The sequence below is a fragment of the Phasianus colchicus genome, chromosome 2, assembly GCF_987193195.1.
Source record: "Phasianus colchicus chromosome 2, bPhaCol1.hap1.1, whole genome shotgun sequence".
NCBI lineage: Eukaryota > Metazoa > Chordata > Aves > Galliformes > Phasianidae > Phasianus > Phasianus colchicus.
In genome coordinates, this window is record NC_143437.1 from 35,614,938 (window position 1) to 35,639,458 (window position 24,521).

Here is a 24,521-nt window from a genome sequence, read left to right on the forward strand (position 1 = left end):
TAAAGCACCCTGACAACCTAAACTGTCAACTGTTCATATACCATAGAAATCAACCACTCCATAGTTCTCTGTATGGCACAGAAATACTGAAAAGACATACCACAGAGTGTATATTATTCCTGTGATTTCAAAAGATAATTATTTCTCATTCAGCCACAAGACAGTTACAGCTCTTACTGATATAATGACGGGAGGAAACCTCTATGAGAATAAATGTTCAAGTCTTCCTTCTCAGAATTGCAACTGAATGGGGAGAAAGACTTCCATTGATTTATCTGAGCATGGGAACAGGACTTTTAATTTTAAGAGAACAAATGAAAAAATTATAAAGCTTTATCTTATTCTAAAAATATTTACTTTGCTTCTTTTCCTTATATCTCCTCAAAGCTACTGAGAAAACCACAGAAACTGGGCGAAAGAGCTAAGGCATGGATGAGAAATCCTAGTAAAAAAAATCATATTTTATAATAAAGTATAAGCTTGCATAAATATAAACTTGCTTGAACATATAACATCAAAATTGAGATGCTTTTATACTTGAAAAGTCCAAATAAAAATATAATATGTGAAGCAAGATTTTCTTTAAATCAGGAAGTTATCTCAAAGGAGTCTGTGCTGAATTCCTTTGGAAGACCTGTCCCTTGATTTTTATACAGTCCAAGATAGCTCTGCACATACATCAGATACATACACATTCTGCATTAGATACAGGCAGAAAAATAAACTGCTTTTATCAGTTTGTTTGCCACAACAATAGGACAAGATTTTCCTTTTTCTTTCAAGCTTTAAGACAGTCTAAAAATTACATTTGGCGTGGAAAGGGTATTCTTTCTTTAATATGAACTACACTGTTTCATTGAGTTTCTTCCTACAAAGACAAAAGTTAATGCATTCATCCTGTTGGCAAAAGGGATATGAGTGTACATTGAAAAAAAAATAGATTAACCTTCTCCAAATCTCCTTTCACATTTGCTTGATCCAACACACTACCTTTTTCCCTATTGAGGTATAGTCCCAGACAATGATTGTCCTTTCAGTTACAGCCACAACACATTTCAGCTGAGTCAGGAAATCACATCCATTGATCCAAGCAGTATCCTGATAAAAACAAAAAGAGTAGCTAATCAAGGATTTTCTGAGAATTTATAACCTTGTCTATTGTTTTAAGAAGTATTTAACCATCTCTGCATAAATTCCATATACTCAGCACTAACCATTGCTAGATGCAGCCCAAGCTAGTGAGACTGAGAGTTCTAACTCCAGTAGTAGCTCACAAATGCAGCAGCTCCGCTCAGTCTGCAATCAACAACTCACAGACACAGAGATTGCACATAAGATATACACAACACAAGTATACTGTTAGTTGAACTGTGATAACACTGAAAAAACATTCTGAGTACAGCAAATTGAAGTTAAGAGGCTATATATCTGAGTTAAAGTGGATTTTTTTTTTTTTTTTAACTAAACTGTATCCAAGGAAAAAAGTTAAAGGTACTAAAATTTTCAGCTACAGGTGAAACCCCATCCAAAAAATAAACCCTACAAAAATGAATATCTCTAAAAATAAGTCTTTTGTATTAAATAATATAAAAACATACTTCCAATAGATAGATTCTGTATATACTGCATATATTTGTAAATATACCTGTGATAACCCATCTTTTGAATATACCTGCAATTGAATAATTGTATAATGTAAAATAATTAATCTTGCAAAGTGGAGACTCATTTACTATAATACCTTGAAATTTGCTTTTGTTTAACCATTAAATATATACATTGGAGCAGTTATTAATTTTTGAAAATGTAATGGACCTTCCTAAAATGTGAGTGGGTTAGAAAAGGAATATGCTCCAGATTGTATCTTTTTTTTTTTAAAAAACTTTTAAAAATTTCTGTTCAAAATCTTAGGCCATGGTTTATTAATAGGTTTTATTTTACTTATCTTATATATCTTACTTATAAGTATCTTCTACATTAACTTCATGTACTGAAATACAGGATGTTTTCTGATATACTTGCAATAGCAAAACCATTATTTTAAAAGTTACAATTAAACAATGACACAGACTTAAATTACTTTTTCTTTTCCCCTCCCCCAATCTTCAAGGAACCTATGCCTACCTGTATCCTCTAAACAACACTAGCTATTTATCAAGTACTTCCACTAGAGCTAAAACAGGGATCTGTGGTGCTCAATATACAGTTTTCATCCTTGATATGAATTAGAAAGCAAAAAGCACAAGACTAAGATGATGGTGAACTGAAGTTCAGTCGTCTAAGTATGAGCCAGCAGTGTGCCAGGTGGTCAAGAAGACCAATGGCATCCTGGCTTCTATCAAGAACAACATGTTGAGCAGGACTAGGGAAGTAATCTTGCCCCTGTACATTGGTAAGGCCCCACCTCAAGTACTGTGTTCAGTTTTTGGCACCTCAGTACAGAAAGGACATTGAGGTGCTGGAGCAGGTCCAAAGAAAGGCAACAAGGCCTGTGAAGGGCTTGGAGAATATGCCCTATGAGGGAGACTGAAGGAACTAACTGGGGCTGTTTAGGCTGAGGAAGAGGATGCTGAGGAGAGACCTTATTGCTCTCTTTCAATATCTGAAAGGCGCTTACGGTGAGAGCGAGGTTGGTCTCTTCTCACTGGTGACAGGATGAGGCAGCAGCTGATGCTTCCACTTTTGTTTCAATTATACACAATATTGATTTTGCTGTTAGTGTAAAGGATCCATAATCCTGACAGTGATGTCAATACTCTATTGTTTGTTTCCCTTCTAACAGCCATGTACAAGTGGTAATCCATTTACAAGGATTTCTCAAACTGTTTTTCTTCAAGAGACAAGAGAAAAATTGTAGCCCTTCAGGGGCTATGGAGAATGCTTGATAATCCTTACAGAAGACTTTGTTATCTCCAACTTTCTGGATCTTCCACAATAGCGTCAGATAACAACAACTAACTGGTACGAAAAAAATTGGTTTCACATTTTTAATTAAGTCACCACTTTGTAGACCTGGTTTGTACTTATGCAGCCAGAATAACCAGGCAGCCTTTGAAGCCTTTGCAAGATGCAATCGTATGCAGTGAGATGGCACAGAGGCAAAAGGATAATCAAACTCAAGCAATAAGGAGAATCTTAGACTTCCTCTGTAAGCAGTCAAGAAGTGCAAAGAGTGGTTTTTTGTGCGTGTGTGTTTGTAGTTAAATTTTAGGAAATAAAATAGGCCCTGATGAAAGGACTTAAAACCCTGATAACCAGAAACCAGAATCTTTTTCATATGCTTGCCTAGAAATACAAATAATCTCAGATATTACTTTGAAACAATAAAGCAAAACTAATTGCATTACAGGACAGCGATGTGAGAAGACATCTGATATTATTAGCTAAAATGTTTCCCTCCTCTGAAAAGTCCTGTTTCCTGTAAATACTGTTCTGGTAACTGAATCTTCAAAAGTCAGTCAGTACACACCTTCTGGAGTGATTTATCCCAGGTGAACACCAAGTATTTCTCACCTACTTAGCAGAAACAATCCAGTTACCGTGCGAGACGCTACTGAGTAAACAAAGAAATTAACAAGTAGCAAAAACAAAAATAAGATCTTGGAGAATTACAGTAAGAAATACACACCATCTTTTAGATAACAATTCCAGCAACACGGGAGCATGTCTTTTCATAAGCAAACAATTTACATTAATGAAAACAGAGGTGTAATCCTGTGCAATTATAATGATATGCATGACAGGGAGAACACAGAAGAATATATGAGAGAGATTATCTAGTAAAAGCTTAAATCTAGCTATTCTTAGTTTCTATATCTATACTACTTATTCTTCTCTGATGATAACAGAAACAGCACTAGGAGTGTGTTTATTTTTGCTATGTTCCTGCTCGCTATCTGCTGAAATTCCCAAATAAAGGCTATCTGTAATTCTTAAAGCATAACTATACTACAAAGAACAAAAGATGTGTCACGCTCAGACTTAACTCAGAAGTATGAAGTAGAAATTCCTGATTTTCCAAGATCTCCTAGGTTTAAACATTTTATGAAGGTATGTAGGCATCACTGGCAAATGTTTTCACACAATGCTACAAATATGAAAATTGTTCTCTGTTTCCCTATGCCTCTTAACTAATTCATAGAGACACTAAGGCATCCAGAAATTTGTAAGAGGATCTTGCTCCATGCAGTTAAAAATTCAGTACAGTTTATGGATAACTGACAACCTAGTATAGTCCAATAGTATATATCCGAAGGATACTGATACCACCTATCACTTTCTTTTTTTTTTTGTTTACGGAATAACACAGCCTTTCTACATCAGTGGTTCAAAAATAAAGGCCTGGTTTAAAAGAGCATTGATTTGAGAGGACAAGTAGTGCATTTGAAAGAGAACCAGACTGTAGTTCTTCCAGAAATGGAAAGTAAGAAACTTGTCCTTTTGATTTGACTTGAATTATAGCAGCAACTGCTTGCCTCTTCAAAAACATTTAAAATCTAAACAAAAAATAAATCTTTAATAAATTCTCAGCAGCTAACAAAGAAACTACATCAATAAAAATTTTGAATTGTTAATGCCTGCCTGAAAATCTACTGTTTTCAATAGATTGAATGATTGAACCACTTCTGTTTTTATGTGTTGAAAACAAGGGAAAAATTTACTAAGTATCCAGATTTTGAAAGGAAATCAACTGATCTAAAATGCAATGGAAATCCCATGATCGGCTATAATAAAATTCTATCATGAAATTGTTCTGTGAAGACAGAAACAGAAGAATACAAGAAATTACTCAAAAAGAAATATCATTGAAAGTGCAAACAATAGTCATACCTTACAAGGTATGATTATCTGACATACAAGTTCAGATATAGGCAGCTACAACTTCTTTTAAGATCTTAATAATTTGTAGATTTTTTTCACTAACATGCTGCCCTCGAGGCCCATAACATCTTTGGTAAAAGATAAGGAAAATGCTGATTGGTAACAGCTATGTATGAACTGACAGATCTATAGAAGTACTTAATGCTCCTCCTCATGGAAAACTATTGCCAGAAAGGAAAACTGAATGGTTTATGAAAAAAATCCATTAACTGAGACTCAATCTATAGAGACTGATGTTATCAGAGTATTTCTATGAACGTATTTGTTTTCAGAAACTAGCAGTAGGTGCTACTAGGATATTCAGAAGTTCTGCATCATTTAGTAAGAATGAGAGGGCCAGGCTGGAAAATTCAGATTAGTGGTGAGTATGTGACTATAATGGGATGACACATGTAATTGCATAACAAATATTTTACAAGCTGCAGATACCATGCTGGTTCTAGCTGTCAGGTGGCATTACAGTTGCTATGCTACAAAACAGTCTTATAACTCTTCGCATTTGTTATCTTTTAAGGATTTAGTTTTCATTGAGTTTGGACTGAGGTCTAAAAAGACACATAATGTAAGATCAGTAGGTGGTCCAGTGAGTGAAAGATATTTTTTGATCAAAGAGAAACAAAATACTGCAAAGTAGCATGCAGAAGAGTGAGAGATAGACCTTACCAGTCATTACAATGGGAAGTAAATTACCTTGAGCACTACTCTGTAAGTGGAAAAAAAAACAATTGGACCAAAAAAGGAGTATAGACTAGACTATACCTGAATTTCCAGTAATTTCTAATAAACCCAAAATTTAAGCCAAGAAAATAAAAGACATTTTGTGTTTTATTTCAAAGACTATTTTTCTTAGATGCCTATTTATAGAATTATCTCTTTTTTGTAGGAGTCAGTTCTTTAGTTGGCAACACCAACACTACAGGTTGAGGAAAAATTGTTAGTTATGTTCTTCTGTGTTTCAGTCTACAGATGATAGGAGGCAGTATGATATAGGCTATATGAAACACCAACAGAGAGATAGAAAACAATATTCACCCAGTTACACCAGCATTTTTCTTCCTTCAACAGAATTTTTTTTCATATATATAAATGAAAGATTCACATCTTAAGAAAAGTTGCACTAAATTCATCCTAAATAATTCAAGAGAAATTACATAAATTACACCAAAGACCCATAGATGTAAAGGTCTGCAGAGACAACAGAATTTGGCTTCCTTCATAGCATGCTCCAGAGAACCTCCATTCCATGAGAAATATAGAGTTTAACAGAGGTGCGGAGATTGTTGCCGAAGTTGAATGCTCTCCTCCAGGCTAGTTCTATGTTCAAGAATGTTAGCCCATGGAATAAACAGGCTGTGTAAATAGTAGAGCACAGTGCTATATCCTTAAGATCCACAGTGAAATTTCTTGCCAAAACAGACTCCCTTGTGGGACTTGAGACTTATCAGAAACAGAGTGAAGTCCTGAAGAAAACAATGTGTGCACTGACAGATTGATTTGACTCACTGAGAAGCTGCAGATAGAAGAGTCTGACAGACTATACGCAAAACATGTGGCCTAAATTCAGCTTCAGAGTGAAAGCTTTATGTGCTTTTCCTCTTTATGCTGCAGTACTTGACAGACAACCCAGGCAGCTACACCAGCTTTCACTATTCTTTCATCCTGTCACTCCAGGGCTCTGTCTTCACTCCCTCATTTCCAATACAATTTTTTATCTTGTCTGACTCTAGCTTCCATCCACTAGGTTTGTCTATGCTATTTTGTATTATCTGTCTTTTAATGCATTTCACTCCCATGCAGCAAGAGAAGTAACTTATTCATTATCAATATTTCCATTCAACAGTGTTTCCATGCTGCCTACTATTTCTGGTTCCTGACAGTTGGACAGTCCTTAACTCATTTAATATGTACTTCAGTATTTTTTTTGCAGTGGCCATATTTTAAAGCAGAAAGTCACATGGCATTAAGTCAAATACAGTAGAGTTTTAAGTTTTATATTTATGCCTCTGTTATTTCTGCTCAGCCACATAATCTCATCAAGAAATGAAATCAGGTTTGATTGAAGTGACCTGTTTGCCATGAAATATCTGTAACAAAATCATAAATGATTGATATGACATAGTCGTAGCTCATATTTCTATTTATACTGTCACGATGCTAGGAAAACTCCGTTGGCTGCAACTTACTTGATTTTATTCCTAGAACTACTGTATTTCACAGCCCTTCTGCTTTAGGAAAAACTCCACTTACCTTCAGAAGGCCCCAGATATGGGCAAATCTCCAGCAAAGTACCCTTGCCTCCACTGCCAACCCTTAAATGAGGTCTGGAAAGGGATAGGTCCTGGCTCCACTCCTTCTGGTCACTCAGGTACATTGCATGCACCTGAGCTCCCCTGGGTTGGCCCTGCCTTCCCACCAGATGCTTGATCACTGGTTCAAGCCATGACTTAGCCATTTCTGATCCACATACTATTTCTACTGCATAGGAAGTAAGTGGAATTCTCTTATCTCCCCCTGGAAAGTGGAACTTATTCTCTCAACCCATTTTATTTCACAGCAATTTGGGATAAGGATATAGCATCTCAGTTTTAAAAGTAAAGTAGCTTAAACCATTATGTTCTGCAAAGATCTAAATCTTTTAAAAACATCAAGAAGTTCCAGCCAAAAATAGCCAGTTTCATTCTGTCTTCAGCACAGTAATTAGAGGATGAATGAGAGGAAGCTGTATTAGCTAAGGAGAAGACTTTTCAGTGCAAACATTTAAATAGGAATATTTAATTCAGATTGCTCATTTCATAGCATTGTGTGCAGCAATGATCTCCACCAATCCAGTGATACCCAGCAGCAATGATGCCCCATCCCAAAGGAGAGGAATCTAAACTATTTCTTATCTTCCCTTTCCCTAGGGAAGCATACAAAAGTAGGTGCACCTCAGCTGGAAAAGCATTGGAAGGTGGAACATAGTAAAAGAGGCAGCAGACAGTGCAGAGCTGAACAGCTGTCTGCACTCACAGATAATGTAAAATGTACCAGTTTTGATATTGTATCTGTTTGGAATCACAGTTCTAATTATTATACTACAACGTGGAGAGGTACCATCATTTTAAACCCATCCTCCTTTCTTCTTCATATGGCAAAGTTCTCCTTGAACGGTGCAAATTCTGCCATGGCTGCCAAATTTTCTTGTAAACACCATCCACCTCTACTGATGATTAATTCTAAAATTAGTCTCTAGTACCCAGATGAAAAAGAGTACTATACACCCACATACTGCCCAGTGCAACATCAGACTTCCAGCTTTTTCCCCTTGGTGTCCCTGGAGAAAAGCACTGAACATTGTTCTGATCTAAGTCTACCTTTATGTATATGGACTGGAAAAATTGTTCTTAGAAACAAAGCAGGAGCAAACTATTAAAATTCATTCCTGTAACAGAATGGTAAGAGAAGCTCTAAGTTGACTCTAGTCTGTTTCTAAAAGCCAACAGATCTCAAAAATGTTCCTAACAGTTTCTCTCTCCACATCAATTCCACAGGACAGATTAGCCCTGCAACAAATTAAATGCAGTCTACACCCAGACTTGCAAACTTTGAATACTTGGGCCTATGGCCTGGAGTATTTCTATTTCATTTTAGAACACTCATGGTATGTGAATATGAATCAACAAAAATGAACTGTCCCCTGGCACAAGACACCTACATAGACTTTAAGGTCAAGGGATCACATTGCTATGTTAGGTCTGATGGCATTTCTCTTGTCTGCAGGTTAACTGAAGGAAATTAATTACCTAAAATGTGCAGTGATAATCAGAGGGTAAAATGAGCTTTTAAAGTGCATATTATATAGCCTACCAATGCAACTAGCAAGATGTAGAACTGTTTTTCACTAATAAAGTTATATTTTTTTCTCAGTCAAATTTTACACTGACAAAAGAAGTGTTAGAGCTTAGAAGAAAATGTCTTAGAAAGGTAATGAGTAGAAATTGTACCAATAGACAATTTGGTAGAAAAAAGCAAAATTTATCTCAGATTTCTTTTTATCAGAAGAAATAAATCAGATTACATAAATATTTGCTTAACTGAAAGGAAAAAATTGAGTGTGTTCATCCAATTCTGCCCCACGTCAGATTACACAGAAGTCTCAAGGTCAGAAGACATACTGAATAATGCTCAATCTCTGATTATTTCACCATAATACTTACTGAATTTTACTTCAAATGATTTAAAAGAAGGAGGAAAATGAACTTACTTTAACACTGGTGGTTGCCAGAACTTTCATCTGAAAAATAAAAATAATGTTGTTAGCATTTAAACTAGAAGTCTAAAAACAGCTCTGCTGTACCACCGGCAGAACAGAAGATTAGTAGCAAATAGAAAGAGTTTGCCGTTAACATCTGAGGAAGGTACTTAAGCCTACTGACAGTTTCTCTATATGTAAAGTGAGGAACTTAAATTCTCTTTTTCTATCACAGTAACTTCACTTTGTTTGTTTTTAACGTTTGTGATGTTTGACTCCGCAAAAAAGAAAAAACAGAACTTTTTTAATAGTGGAGTACAGATCCGCTGTTTTTCTAATGAAATTGTACTTTTAATGTTCTTTGACAGCCATAACTCCCATGAGAGGTAGGATATGGGATACAGAAACACAAGCTGATTCTGGCTGAGATTATGTGAACTCGTGCCAGCCAGGTAGAGACAGCACCTTACACTGCGAATAGGAATAACCATATTGATATAGCACCTTTCAGCAACGTTAACTACTGGCAGACAGCCCAGCCTATGTCTTGGAAACTAATATGTTGAAAGTCACAGAGAGGTAGGCATATCTGGTGCCATTATACAGCAGAGACAGGGTCACCTTCTGTGTCTTCTAGCTCTATGTTCAGTTTTCAAAAGCAGTTTTTTCCCTCCTGAAATACTGGTAGATGCTTTTTCTCCTCCTCTTGCCCACGTTCCTCATCCATAATAAATCTGTACTGCCTCATTCCTATCCCAGAAATTCCTCGTTTCATAAAATGAGAAGCAGTGATCATGGTGTTTCTTCTCATAAAGGTGTGATGCACAGTGTTACCAAGGATGGTCTTCGAGCGGAGTACTGTTAAACAAGTTTCACATTAAACTGAGTTTTACTACACTGAAAAGCAGTGTGGTGGTTTAAAATCTCTTTCTTGTTCTTATTCTTATACGTAATTTTTTTTTTTTTCCTCAGATTTCACACAGTATCAATTAAAAACTAGTAATATGTGCTTTTCAAAGAGCAGATAAAACAATACTAAATTGATCTTGTGGAAAGCTTATTTGCACTGGACATCAGTTTTCCTCAGTGTGAATGAATAGAATACGACCCTATCTTGAATGTCTCAGATGTGGCAAAGTTAAAATATGTTTTATGTCAGATTCCCTGATTGTATCAGACCAAATACTATTCACCATTCACGTACATGGAACACGCTGACTTGTGTGAGATATATATGAATCCAAGAAGATTGTGTATTTAATGGTCTGGACTTTAAAAGAGCAAGAATTATACAAAAATAAGTTTTATTGTCTGACTGTCAATACATTGCTCATGAGCTCATATTTTGAGCAGAAGTATTACCAAGCAGCACCTTCAGGGCAAGTATATTCATAGTCCTTTATCAACATGCTAAAAAGACAGATTAGTCAAAACAACTCACTAGCTGAGGCTTAAGGACACTCTACGTCCTTGGCCTTTGATGAAGAAAAATGATGTAAAAGGCATTAACTCTTTATTTGGCCTTATGATACAAAGTCATATTTTAGTAACAAGATTCAAGTGAATGCAATGCTAAACTGCTAGATTTTTCTCTAGCTTGCATCAAGATGCATCAGAGCAATTTTAATGAAGTCAGAGGTCATTTGCTCAGATCAACTGAAACGTCACAGTGCCTTAATCATTTTCAGAATGTAAATCCCATCTGTAAATGGGATCTGAGGTTTCCTGTAATTCACTGCATTAAGCAGCTGGGTGTAATATCAGTTACACTGCAGTCACTGATGTCACAGTGACATCAGTCCAGACTATGAGAAAGCAGCAATTCAGAACTTCAAAGCAGTTGGAGGGCTGGAGGAGGTGGGAGTGGGAGAAGGGAAACTATTTTTAACATTATACTTTGTGAAATTATTTTTTGTAGGTATGTAAGAGGGATAATACTCTGAAGGACAAAGAACCAGGCTTTCAAACAAATTACTTCAGTATTTACCAAAACTGCAGTATTGCTTTGTTGTTTAATCATCCACAGGAGAACACTGTTGCTTTCCAAGCCACTATTAGAAGCATTATGCACTAATTAGCTGACCCCATAGAAAATATTATTGCTGTTTAAAAGCTTTACTGCATTGTTTGATAAAGCTTTTAATAAATTAGTTGTATTAAAATTGTATAAATGTAAAGTGCCAATGAACATAGAACTGTGATGTACCTCATGGCATCTAGAATTGTATATTTAAATAGTAATATCATCTGAGAGACTCATTTACAAAACCTACTTTAAAATGATCTTGAACCTGAACTTCTACCTAAAATGGTACAGATCTCCCTACAATTTGCTGACAAGGGGAATGACTGTGAATCAATGTTGTGAAGACTGACAGAAAATTCAAGACTTTCAAGCTTTAAGAGCTTACTGTATTGAATAACTCCTTTTTTGCAAACAACCAAAAAATCTGTCCATTCTAAATATTCCCAGTAGCTATAGAAAACAGTTAATTCTCTGGTTTCCACTGTGTATGCAGTACACAGTGACAAATATAGCATATACAGAATGTAAGAAAACTTAAAAAATAAATAAAAAATAAGGTAGATTATTTTATATTGAACTGACTTCTATTCATTTTCTTATTGGCAATCTCTTTTTACTTATTTATTTGTTTACTCTATTTACTTATTTGTCTATTTATCTTTTATGGATTGTTCAGTAAGATTATAATTAAAAATAACAATGTACATTTCCCACTGTACTTAAAAGTATAGGAAAAGTTAACTTAAAAAAAAAAGATATCTGGCTTTTTTATGGGTAAGTTTGCACTCTGGATCACAGTTCACTCAGTTCATGTATATACTACCTAGTAGAATAAGGAAAAGTTTATTTGAGTCAAAATTACCTTGTTGTTGAAAATAGTTAGCACTCCTTTCTGAGAGGACGTTACAGTGAAATCCAAATGGGGCACCTTCACTATGCTTGTAATCATATCTCGTTCCTTGACAACTGTGAAAGACACAGGGTGACTCTGCATCTCACAGACAGAAAAGTCTAAATACAATACATACAACCCCCCCACCACATAATACTAAACAAATAAAACCATATACCAAGAACATTTTATCTTCCTGAAATACATATTGGCACCAACTTCAAGGCTGTAAAACATAGTCATATATTATTCTATACTCGATTTTAAAAATCATGTTGCATTTTAAAATAACATTAACACATCAGCCATATACTAGTTCTTTCTAGAATATATACATATATATATACATTTAAAACACAAAAGGAAAATAAATAGTCTGAATCAGACACTTTAGTAGTTTCAAAATGATTCAGGAGTGCTCAGGTACCTTAGTAAGAAACTTATTTTGGAGCACACAAGAAGAAGAAGCATGATTAGTAAACAAAAGCAACCGTGAGATTTAATCACTGTAACTTCAATAAGATGTGCAATAGGGAGCACTGAACAGACACATTTTGGGGGTTTGTTTTAAACACAAGATGATTACCTGGATAAGTAATCTGCTGTTTTTCAGATGTAAGGAAAACTGTGTTTTCTTCTCGCAAATGGGAAGGGGTGGCACCATTTTCTCTTATGAAATAGCCAAAAATCTAAACAAAACAAAATAGAACAAGCAGTTTAAAAACCATACTACATCTGGAGCATATGTTTATATACAGATAGTCAATTTTTATGTGTCATTTCTCTATCATTTCAAATTCCTGAATAAGGAATTTTCCTCCATTATTTCTCTCAATTATTAGCTGTCAGTATGACTTTAGACTGCAGAGATCTGCTGGTCAGGCACAACTTTTCATCAGTGTTTGGAAAGAAGCCAGAATAAATAGGGTACCAGGAATAAAAACAGTCTAATTGATAAAGCTATTAGTACCAATTTGGTTTGTTATAATTGTCTGTAAGCAATCATTTTCTATTTCCTTTTTCCACTTTTATCTACTTGTGCTTCCTGAGCTAGACTTCAGCTAGAATGAAAGACTGGAAGGAGAAGATGAAACAAAAGTCACCATGTTTGTAAACTGATTCAAAGTAGCATAGTGGTTAGTCTACATAGAAGAGCTTTTCCCTCAAGACCCATAGATCCCTGTTTGCTTGGGGGAGGGGGGGGGGAGAACAAAAAAAAACTATACAGCCCATTTTTTAAAACTTTTTTTCAACTATTTTCCTCAGCCTGACAATGTTTTACTTGTAATAATGGTAATGAAGATTCCTGGAAGGGAAATGCAGGTTGGTTAATTTCTCCCAGGTTAATTTCTCCCAGGGTGGCAAATCATTTCAGCTGAAATGCTCTCAGCAACTTAATCCCCATACCCAGCTGTAGGTTAGTCATCCTCAGGAAATGAGGTCAGCCCTTTATAGCTGTACAGAGAGATACTTTTTCATCTTTTTTGTCATGTTATGGACATCATATAGTCACTTCCTTTAATGTGTTCTGAAAGCAAAGCCCATTTGTACGCAAGACAAAACTTCACACTTATTTCTAGTTTAATATTTTTCATACACCAGAATTTTCTATTTTCTTATCTGAGCAATTCATGTGTACATCTTTCAACAAAAAGTATTCTGCATATTCTTACAGAATAATATTAGTCTGTATCTTTCATTTCATAGCACCCTCCTTACTATGTACACAATTATTATCTATCAGAAAACATCAGTCAATGCATCATCCATTACAATCCTTTACTTTCCTCTGTTTAATTTCTTGTAACATCACCTTGTGTTTCCATCTTGTTTCCAAACATGAATCTGCACTACAGATTCATGTTTGAATGCATCTCTGCAACAAGTGCACACCTGGAATTCCTATCATTTATGTCATCAATTAAGATATTAAATAGTATATTTACCAATATTTCTCCCTGGCACATACATCAATATTGTCTTGCCCTAACTGGATGTTGTGCCACAGAGAAATTCAGCTAGTATTCTTTCTGTCTTCCTGCCTACTAACCCATCCTTGGTCAGCTTGACTAAGAGTATGTCATGGGAGACAACATTAAAGCCTTGCTAAAGTCAAGATAAACATCATCCACTGCCCTCCCCTTATCCACCAAGATAGTCATGCCATTGTAGAAGCCTATTAAGTTGGTTATATGCAATTTCTATGATTTCCCCTTTGTAAACACATGCTGACTACTCCCAATCACTTTCTTATCTTTTATGCGTTTGGATATGTTTTCTAGAATTAGTGGCTTCATCATCTTCATCAGGGATTGAGGTTAGGCTAACAGCCCTCTGGTTCCCTGGATCATTCCTCTCATCTTCCTAGAAGATAAGAGTGACATTTTGCATTTTTAGCACATTCCCATTTTTCCAGGCAAAGGAGAACAGGCTCTTTACCTTTCTCAGGACTAAGTTTTTGGTAAGAGAATATATATTTTTTAAATAGTAAACTGACCTAGTATGAGGTCACTCCTGAGTCTTGAAGGTATGGTTGGGCCAGCATAGTATCTGACCTAAGACCAACAGAGGTGGGAGCTCTCTAAGTGAGACGCCCAGGTGTGCCCTGTCATGCCTCTTGCAGACATGAGACAGTGACACATTTGATTTCTGCTCAGCAGGCAGAACTCTGCCCTAAAAAGGTATATCTCTTTAGCAGGGGTTGTGGTGACAGAACAAGGGGAAATGGCTTTAAGCTTAAAGAATTTAGATTTAGGTTGGATATAAAAGGTCTTTTACAGTGAGGGTGGTTAGGCACTGGAACAGACTGCCTGGAGACATGGTGAATTCTCCTTCCCTGGAGACTTTCAAGGTGAGGTTGGATCAGGCTCTGGGCAACCTGATCTAACTGTGCATGTCCCTGTTTGTTGCAGGGGTATTGGACTAGATGGCCTTCAGAGGTCTCTTCCAACTCTAAGGATTCTAGGATTCTGATCTTAGAAATGCCTCAGAGTAGCATAAATGGCTTCTGCTGACTCCAACATGGAGACAGGGGATCTCAACTAGAGCACAACCCATAGCAGAGACTGACAAAGAACATACAATATGAGGCAGAATGCAATTTACATATATTTCATGTTTGCCACTAAAAATAGAGCTTTCAAAGGGTCAACCACTTTCAGGGAAGAAATGCAGAGTTTTGATAAATGATAGCTGTTAGACTATGATATATTGTAGAGCCACTGAATGCCTAAGAGTAGACTTTAACATGACTAAATAGAAAATTTTAAAATATATATTTGTATTTTTTCTCACAGAAAAGTATCATTTGAGTATAGGTAAACTGTTGTGGAGAGTGCTGGAAACTCTTGAAAGTGAAGGTACTTGAAAAAGAGAAACATCTGGAAGAGAAAGGAACGGAATGCTTGCATAAGGCCATGCTCTTTTAGATAGTGGAAATAAATTCTGCAGATTTTGTCAAGCTAAAGAGGTGCCAGATATGGAGAGGAAAATTTGAAAAGCTTATAACTGTGAGGGTGAGAAGAAAATGGTCAAAGTTAAGAGTTCTGGGAAGGGAGAGAGGCAGAGATGACGAAAGAGGAATGTCAAAGGAATAAAGTGACATGCATGCGTCTTCCTTGGCTTTCAAGATAAATGAAATGCTCAACAGTGTCAAAATGCAGCAGGGGAGTTCAGGAGAACAGGATGAAATTAAGTCCTTTAGAATAAAATTTGAAAAGTAGAGCATAGATCACAGAAGATGTGATGAATATTGGGTATGTTACAGAAAGTAATCAAGATTAATGATACAAACGAAAAAATAAGTGATGAAAAGGAAGCTAAAGCAAGATCAAGGCTAGTTCCATTTTTCATAGGGGGTAATTAATATATGTTCAAGCTGCAAGTGAGAAATGTGATTTGTCTAATACAATTAGTAGTTTAACGAACATTATAAGAATGAATGCATCAATTAGAGGAGACTTATTTATTTCTGTCACCATCTCTCTCAAACAACTGGTTTCAAGCAGGATATCCAGAATAGTTTTCAGTCTCTTAAGAGGACAGTTACCTTTCCAATAGAGTTTTCAATAGGCAAAACAGAAAACTTGCTTCTTTGAATAAAAGTTTCATTTAAAAGCGATGTAAAGCCTAAGGAGGATGAGAAAAGCAAATGAGACTTAAGCTCATCAAGTGTTAAATACAGTCAGCTTCAAAAAAGTAAAATAGAAAAAGAGGAGGAGCTAAAAATATAAGTGGAAAAAATAAATAAATCTATCTTTCCTACCAGTGCATAAATACACCCATCTTTAAATATCGAGAATTGAAAAAGAGATAAGGAGACCATAAAACTGCAGTGTAGCTACAGTCATAAACCCTTAGCACAGGTAAGAAAAAAAAGAACACTAAGTTAATTTCTGACATTTATAATTCTCCAAGATTCAGTGAAGCAAACCGAAACTGTAATTTGACAGAGAAAAAAAGAAGAGAAAAAAAAAGACCCACCACCAAACATTATAGTCCTGTTTTTATTTTATTAGAAACCATTCCAGTAAGTCTGGAAATATCTGTCTTGGTCTATTCACATCAGAAAGGATTTTACCACAAATCAGAAGCTAACATTCAAGTTACAGTTGATGTAAATTAGGCTCAAACGACTATCAGATGATCAATACAATGTTGTTTCATTAAAGCTAAATCTGCAGAATTCATAATTCAGTTTTATGGGAACTGCTGAATCACAGCCTGAACCTCTGATTGATCACCTGAGGCAAGTAATGAGTCAGCCCTGGGAGCACAGGTGAAGGCTTACCTGGAGATCCCTCCTTCAGAGTTTTACAGTGAGTCCAGGACAAGGGTAAGCACTCTATTTTCTTTTCAGTATAATAACCTGTTTAGCCAAACTCTCTTGTTTATTTCTTAATTATAACATCTGTATATTCATTGATTATACACAGTTTTCATCTCTTTCTCTATATCCGCACTACTTGTAAGAAAATCTTATCTTTGAACAGAGATTAGATTGATAATGTGTTCCATAATGCATATATAGCTGATGATACATATCACCAAGAAATTTCCTACTAACCAGGATTAAAATTTGAAAAATTCACTGGAGCTTTTCAATGAAGTAGTATTGTATTTCAAACTTTGCTGGATAAGGCCAGATCAAGTTAAAAAAATCAGAGTCAGACTTAGAGTGATGTAAGTAGTCTGACCTTTGTACATTTAGTAATGGACCTACAACTTCCCTTACATGTAAACTTCTAGCAACTTTGTGTGAAATACTTCTTCCCCCAAAAGAAAATACATTAAAACAAATAAACAGACCACCATGTTTAAAAGAAACAAAAAAAAGTACTTTTTCACAAAATGAATAAAACTGTGGACACTCTAGAAATATCTTTTTTTTTTTTTTTGATGAATGCAGAAGTAATTTATGAACAGTTAGATAAAAATCCCATTGAAGAATACTAAGCACATTCTGCAGCTGCAAATCTGCAGAAAATCCTTAAGCTATATGCCACCAGAAGCTGGGAGGGGGTAAATCAGATTCTGTTTCATACTTACCTCATTATTACATTGTTTTTTTTTTTTTCTCTCCAAAATATGCTATTTACCATTAGAGACAGAAAAATAAATTACAACAGAATTCAATAAGGAAGAATGCTCTTGTTACAAAACCCTCTACTAAAATGGCAGTATAGCTTTTAATGTTTCCCATCTAAAGTAAGGTGCAGATTTATCTCTGAGTAAAGAGGAAAGAGAGGTATGAGAGAGAATTTATGATGGTCTATCTAAAGTTAGACCTATCCCCAGGGCACAAACTGCATACTGTAGTGATAATATTTCTTGCATTTTATTGCAGTTTTTATTATTTGCCTGAGGCAAATGTGTATCAGTAAAATAGTTCGTGATTGGACATACTGATTTCTAGCCTCAGGTCCATGCTCCAGATCCAGCTGCCATGTGAGGAAACTAGTATATCAAACATTGCTTCAGGATAAGCAGCTCTGGTAAACAGCTCAGTGCTCTTTCACAAAACAAGCAGGAAAAATGATTTTATTCAGTCAGGTTATTCTTCAACATGCATTCACGTGCATCAACATAGTAAGTTTAAGGACCTTAGAACAGAGGATAGCTTCCTCAAACTCATACAACCAGTGTAGCATAATTAATGTTTAAGAATTTTGGTTTGAAAGCTCAGCTGATATATCAGGGTTGCTCCAAAAGTAATGCCTCATATTTTATTATGTTGGCCCACAGTGTCGGAGGTGAATGTTGGTGGTATGGCAGTAGAGTTGCATATATTTAATAAATATTAAAAATCCTTACCTCACACCATTCTGTCCTTGCATCAGGATTGTTGCTTATCTTCCTGAAAAAGGCCTTAACATTATGCTCCTTGACTTCTGGACCAAAAAGTGTCTGTGTGGTTCTATAGAACTCATCATAATCTATCTCATCTGTATTGGAGGAACAACATCCAGAGTTAAAAACTGTGAACCTACATTTTCTGTCCTTGTCTTCCCTAGCTCCTGTTTTCTCTTTCAGTATCAGTAACATGCAAGTTTCAGCTCCTCACACTGTATCCATTAAAGCATTTTGCCAAAAAGGTGTTCAGCCTACTCTCCAAAACCACCCACTTTGCAGAACACAATAGGAAAGAGATAGGTAAAAGAATATCTCAAAAATTCTTAGTTATTGTCTTTCCTTAATTTCATGATCTATATACAATCTTGTTAAAATGAACCTGAAAAATGATCTAGGATAAAGTTTATCCTTTCAGGCAATAGTCACTTGCATTGAAAAAAAAAAAAAAAAAAAAAAAAAAAAAAGCAAAACTTTGTCCTGTTCACAATCAAGACAATGGATTTACATAATGCATTATGTACTTCCACAGATCATGGAAATGCCAGAGAAGTGCTAATCTGTGTATGTGGCAACTCTGTCAATTATATTTCATGAGCAATTACTATGGCTTTATAATTATAATCTACCATAGGCCATAAAAGATTAAAATCACTTTCACAGGGCAAGTCAAGAAGTCACAGTTTGAATATCAGTTTGATATTTTTCCTACAGCCTTCTTTCTGTGGCAGCTATTGTTGATGTGAAAATTATTACACATTCAATGAGAGAGTGTATCTCTTACCATCATCTTTAATATACCAGCCTAATCTTTCCTTTTTCTTCTGGGTTACTATTTTTTCAACTAGTTTCTGGAACTGCTTTAAAGCATTCTTGAAATCCAGCACTTCAAGAGCAGAGCAACTCTCGTTATCACAGTCCGTCGATTCAGACATCCTTTGATAAGGGAGGACAAAAATGTAGTAGAGAGAGCTCTCCTTACAGTGGTCCAAGCCTTGTTTTGCTCCTTAAATTTTAGACTCCCACATGAGTTCATATGAGATGCAGTTGTATGACAAGTATAGCAAACAGTACATAACGAGGTGTCCCTAGTTCAGCATCTCAAGCTGGCAAATCTGTTAGTGAACAACTGACGTCACAACCCTCCCATACATCACAGAATTCTACATGCTGAGGAGCCCTAGGTCACAAACCAGAATTATAGAATTATAGCATAGCTTGTGTTGGAAGAGATCCTCAAAGATCATTTAGTTCCAATCTTGTTGGCGCAGGCAGGGTTGCCACCCACTTGATTACTAATAACTTGGGAAGTAAGATCAGCTCTTGGAATCTGGTGCAATTGGTGGTTGAACATGCATGAACTTTCTCACTTTCAGAGCCAGGCATGACTTCATCAGGTTTCAATTCTGCTACAGCTAGCACTGCTTTAGCAATACGAGATAGCATTCTATAGTAAGAATATACCTGTTACAAGTTTGTCCTATCTTTCAGACTTATGTACTGAATGAGTAGGAAGGAAAATTATACCAGCTATCTCCAAGTCTCATATTGTTTTCTTACACTTTGCACTGTCTTTGAGTTTTCTGCCAAGAGCTGCCTACCAACTAATGCAGTTAGGAACAGATGCAATTGTGGAGTCCCCTGGATCCATGCAGTATCTGGTGAAGAATGAAGAGCCACTTCTCCTTTTACAGTTGCTGGTAATAGAATGTAAACCAGTCTGATGATATTCTGGCGCTTGCTACTGTTGTAAGGCCTGGTCAAAGACCTCAGTTAGGTGAGGATGCCTGTTTCTACAGTAAAAAGAGCAGAACAAACCAAAGGTGAGCAAAAGTGTTCACGACACTTGCCAAGCTTAAGCAAATTTCACATTTATTCACTGATCTTCCTGTTAGTGAAGTCATTCATTCACGTTCATTAATGCAAAGATATATTTCCATGGTCATTAAATTTCAAAGTACTTAGAAAAGTACATTAGTGATAATGAATAGAGACTGGTATTTTCTGTCATCCAATATATAAATAACTAAAAAATACATCTTCCATGTAAGAAAAGTTGTCTTTTTTATTCCACTCATCCAGGTAGTTTATACAATATTTGATTTATTTATTTTAAAATCCAGTGCGGACATTGATGCTCTATTAGGCAGATGATTGATTAAGTTTTGGATAAGAAAATCTGATTAAAACAGGCAGGACAAAATATCCTTTTACCCTAATTAGAATTCCTACTCCCATATTTAAGAGAGGCACTATGAATTCATAACATTTAAATACAAAACAAACCATTCTGCTTCCACATCTTCTGTATCTCGGATCTTTAAATATCAGCAATTTATCACTCACAGAATCACAGAATGGCCAGGGTTGGAAGGAACCTCAAGGATCATCAATCTCCAACCCCCCTACCACATGCAGGGCCACCAACCTCCACATTCAATACTAGACCAGACTAGTAGTGTCCCAGCAGTTCTTCTGGATCATAACTAGCAGAAAGGTATCCAGTTTTCACAAGCAGAAGCCAAGAGATGGAGAATCCATCACATTTGTTCCAAAAGTTAATTGCTCACATATCTTACATTTAAACCTCTCATTTGAATGTGTTGCTTCAGCCACCGCTTGGCAGTTGTTGGAATGTCCTCATAGTTGGTGAAATAATTGGTGGTTCTCTCATTATGAGCCTATGTACCTGAATTACTTCTCTATTTTCTTGTTATTTAAAGCACATCAAGCTTTTTACTTCATACTACACTTTCCTTCCAGCCTCAAAATAATGTTTGTGATTCTTTACTGCATTTTTCAGCTTTTTTAGTATCTTTAAAAAATGCTGAAACCATGCTGCTGTACAACATGATAATAAGCAAATTGTCATTCTAGTCAAAAAATTAACTTAAATCTCTTTATTAGATCCTCTTTTCACTGGACCATATAGATCAACTTATTTGTACTGTTCTTTGTCTATTTATATCCACATCAGCCAAGGCTGATGACAGGCTCATTGCTCAAGGCTTGCTTGAATTGCTGCACATGGAGCTGCTAAATTCCTGTGGAGAACAATTCCTATAAAATAAAGTTTCTATCAGTAGTGAATTTCACAGGTTTATTGTTGCAAAAGCTGGTAATACTTGTCTGATTTAGATTTACACAGTTAAGGTTCAAGCTTCCCTAGGAGTTATATTTGTACATCCAGGGCAGGTATATTGTCAGCTGGTGCAAGTATGTATCATCACTTACTTTACTCACTATATTATTATCAGGTGCCACAGAGGCATCAACATGCATCTGCCAACTAAGTGTGTATTATAGATCCACCAGATTTCTATAGACAAGATGAAATTCCTGTGATCTCTCTTAGGCATCTAAAAGTTAATTATCAAGCCAGCTTATAACTCAATCAAATAGTGAAACAAAACAAGCACTTTAATTCATCTTATTGGTCTTAAATGAGGCATTTAAAAGTTAAATGCTCAGGTGAGATGAATTGCACCTGCATCTAGTATAGTTATTTGTGCATATACCAGGTGTATTAGAGCTCAGACATTACTGTACGTGCTGCAGTCAACTTCTAGATATGGCACAGATGTTCCAGTGGTATCTCTCCACCTCCTAGGATTACCTATTTAGGTCACCTCCCTGCTGCAAGTACCTGTGCTTGCCTCAGTGAACTTATTTGAGGCAGCCTCTTCTCTCAATCCAGATTCTTGCAACATTTCTGTCTACCCTGCTCTATGTTTTAAAGTTCATATCCCAATACAGACTACACTGTATAGCTAGGATTACAAATTCTGGAAGATCAAGCCCTAATTTTGAACTCTTGCCATTAGGTTTGCACATTTTGCACATATTTGTTTTTTTCTTATATACTGCATTATCAGCAGATGTCCATCTATATTAAAAGCCCCTTTTTAATGTCAAGTGTATTTCAATGCCAAGATAAAAGGATTCTTCTTTCCATAAACTCTTCCTTTTGCTATAGATAGGTACTGCAGCTATATATAGATAGAGAATAATCACTAGGTTTTCATCTGCATTTAAGGCTAAAGAACAGCAAAAAGAACATGTATGAAAACGAATGCTAGGAGAAGGCTGTAGAATTCCTGGTTAAAAAGCTAAAGACTAGTAACCATTTCTCTTTTAATTTGTTTTCTTATTTATTTATTTATTTATTTATTATTTATTATTTTTCTTCTTCTTTCAGAGATTGTAGTCTGGCTTTCTACCATACATATGAAACAATAAGTTTTAGAGAGTTCAAAACAAGCAACAGAAACCCAGCACCATCTGATATGTCAACAAACTTACTGAGTCTTGAGGGATTTTCCAGTACTGTTTCTAAGGTACAGCACTGGAGACCTTTTATTCCAGCTTCTTGCTGTCCTGCTTTAATCCCATAAGCTCAGCTACTTATATATTTAGTCCTTTGAGATACACCTCCAGTAAGCCACACAAACACTTCCAGAAATTAAAATAATGGGTTGTGAAATAGTGCAACCCTGAAAAAATGCAAGTTGGGTGTCTCAGTTTCGTGTTTCAGCTTTTTAACAACAGGAACATTTAGAAAATGATTGGCATTAATATTATTTTAATAACATTTTATTTATAATTATGTTATATTCATAATTTATAATTATTTTAAATAATATTAATTCCTATATTATGTATTATATATTATGTATTGTATATTGGAATTAATTAGATGATCAAAGACACAGCTATGTTGGCTGTCTCAATCTGCACTGTTAGGCACAACAAGTGCTGGACTACAACGAGAAATCAGGATTCTGTTTCCAGCTTTCTCTTTGATCTGATGTGATACAATAACATAGCATTTCTTTTTGTTTGCCCTCGTATTAATTATGATGCTGCATTTGCCTGGAAGACAAATGGAACTTTGCTCAAGAAGAATTCGAGGTCACTTGAATAATGTTTGCAATTTGACTGTATTAATAATGTGATCACCATAAAATCAAGCATTGAAGAGACTGCATATTTATAGATCTATTTAATTTTGCTATGAAAAAGAATCTCTAACCAGGAATTTTGAGATATGATCTTTGTCAAATTTAACTTATGCATTCTCTTTCTCCTATTTTTGAGAAATCCAGAAGACATCTAGTCTGAGTATTTTTGTCAGGTGCTGTAGTTGAAATATTACTTATAAATTCTGAATACATTATGGAATCTGCCAGTGGGCAGTACACTGTCTAGAGTTTACTACTCGCCTCACTAAATTACCAGCTTTTTTTCATCTTCTAATTTTGCAGGGCAAAATAAGGTATGGTCTCAGTTTAAGGCTTTCTTTTAAGAGCAGAAGATAGAGATCCTTTCACATTAATGAGGTGCATCACTAATTAGTTCAGTCATGTCATATAATTATTAGACTTCTACCATGCAGCACATAGTCTGTCACGCTCAAGTAAATCACTTCTACTAACAAAGAAAGCTAAAAGTTAAGCCTTTCCTAAAGCTTAACCTAAAGCTCATGCTGAAGTGCTACTGGTCTGTTCCTGGAAGCTTTGAATGGAAGTAATGTGTTCTTCCACTAATCTAAATTTCAGAGTGGAAAACAGAAATGATTTGAGAAAAAATTCTGCAGCTTTTGTAAGCAGCAAAGATGGAAGACCAGTGATAAAGTGAACTAGCATTTTAAAGGAAGTTTCAGTTATTGAATATATCATATTCGGTGGATTTGAAAACATTGTAAATAAAGCCTATATTGATAAGAACAGATACTTTAATCAGTGTTTCATTTTCCTGACCGATTGCATTCCAACACTATTTTGTCATATAAAATTGCCACTCAAAGCCCATAATTTGTATATTGGAATGCATCTTTGAAGATATCAAAACCGTTTCAACTACCCATGTTTTCAGTCTTGGTCCACAAGGAATCATGCTGTCAGACCAACTCCTTAAATACCAGTATTTGTATTGAGAGGGAAACACAAGGAAACAAACACAAAATAAGCAGGTAAAATTTGTCATGCCACAGTTCCATGAAAATCCTGTTGCTTCCACAGGTGACATGGAACTAAACTGAGAATGGATCTAAAAGGAATTTTATCATAGAATCACAGAATGGCTTGGTTTTGGAGGGGACTTTAAAGATCATCTAGTTCCAACCCTCTGCTGTGGACAGGGCT

At 35.6% G+C, this 24,521-nt stretch overlaps 1 protein-coding gene across 4 annotated transcripts in view; it reads right to left on the minus strand.

Annotated features, from left to right (window-relative positions):
* The window catches only part of WDR64 (WD repeat domain 64), a 61,605-nt gene extending 41,643 nt beyond the window's left edge, over window positions 1–19,962 (minus strand). For 3 of the 4 annotated variants that reach the window (XM_090135358.1, XM_031592432.2, XM_031592422.2), the window contains exons 1-6: window positions 19,163–19,962; window positions 18,343–18,473; window positions 12,617–12,719; window positions 12,001–12,104; window positions 9,125–9,154; window positions 991–1,098 (exon numbers count right to left, since the gene is read on the minus strand). In XM_090135358.1, the coding sequence (XP_089991484.1) occupies window positions 991–1,098; window positions 9,125–9,154; window positions 12,001–12,104; window positions 12,617–12,719; window positions 18,343–18,473; window positions 19,163–19,313 (627 nt within the window). In that variant the 5' untranslated portion in view covers window positions 19,314–19,962. Of the gene's footprint in view, window positions 1–990; window positions 1,099–1,214; window positions 1,304–9,124; window positions 9,155–12,000; window positions 12,105–12,616; window positions 12,720–18,342; window positions 18,474–19,162 lie in introns of those variants that run through there. The other variant, XM_090135359.1, reaches the window with a different exon arrangement.
* Between the last annotated feature and the right edge of the window lie 4,559 nt (window positions 19,963–24,521).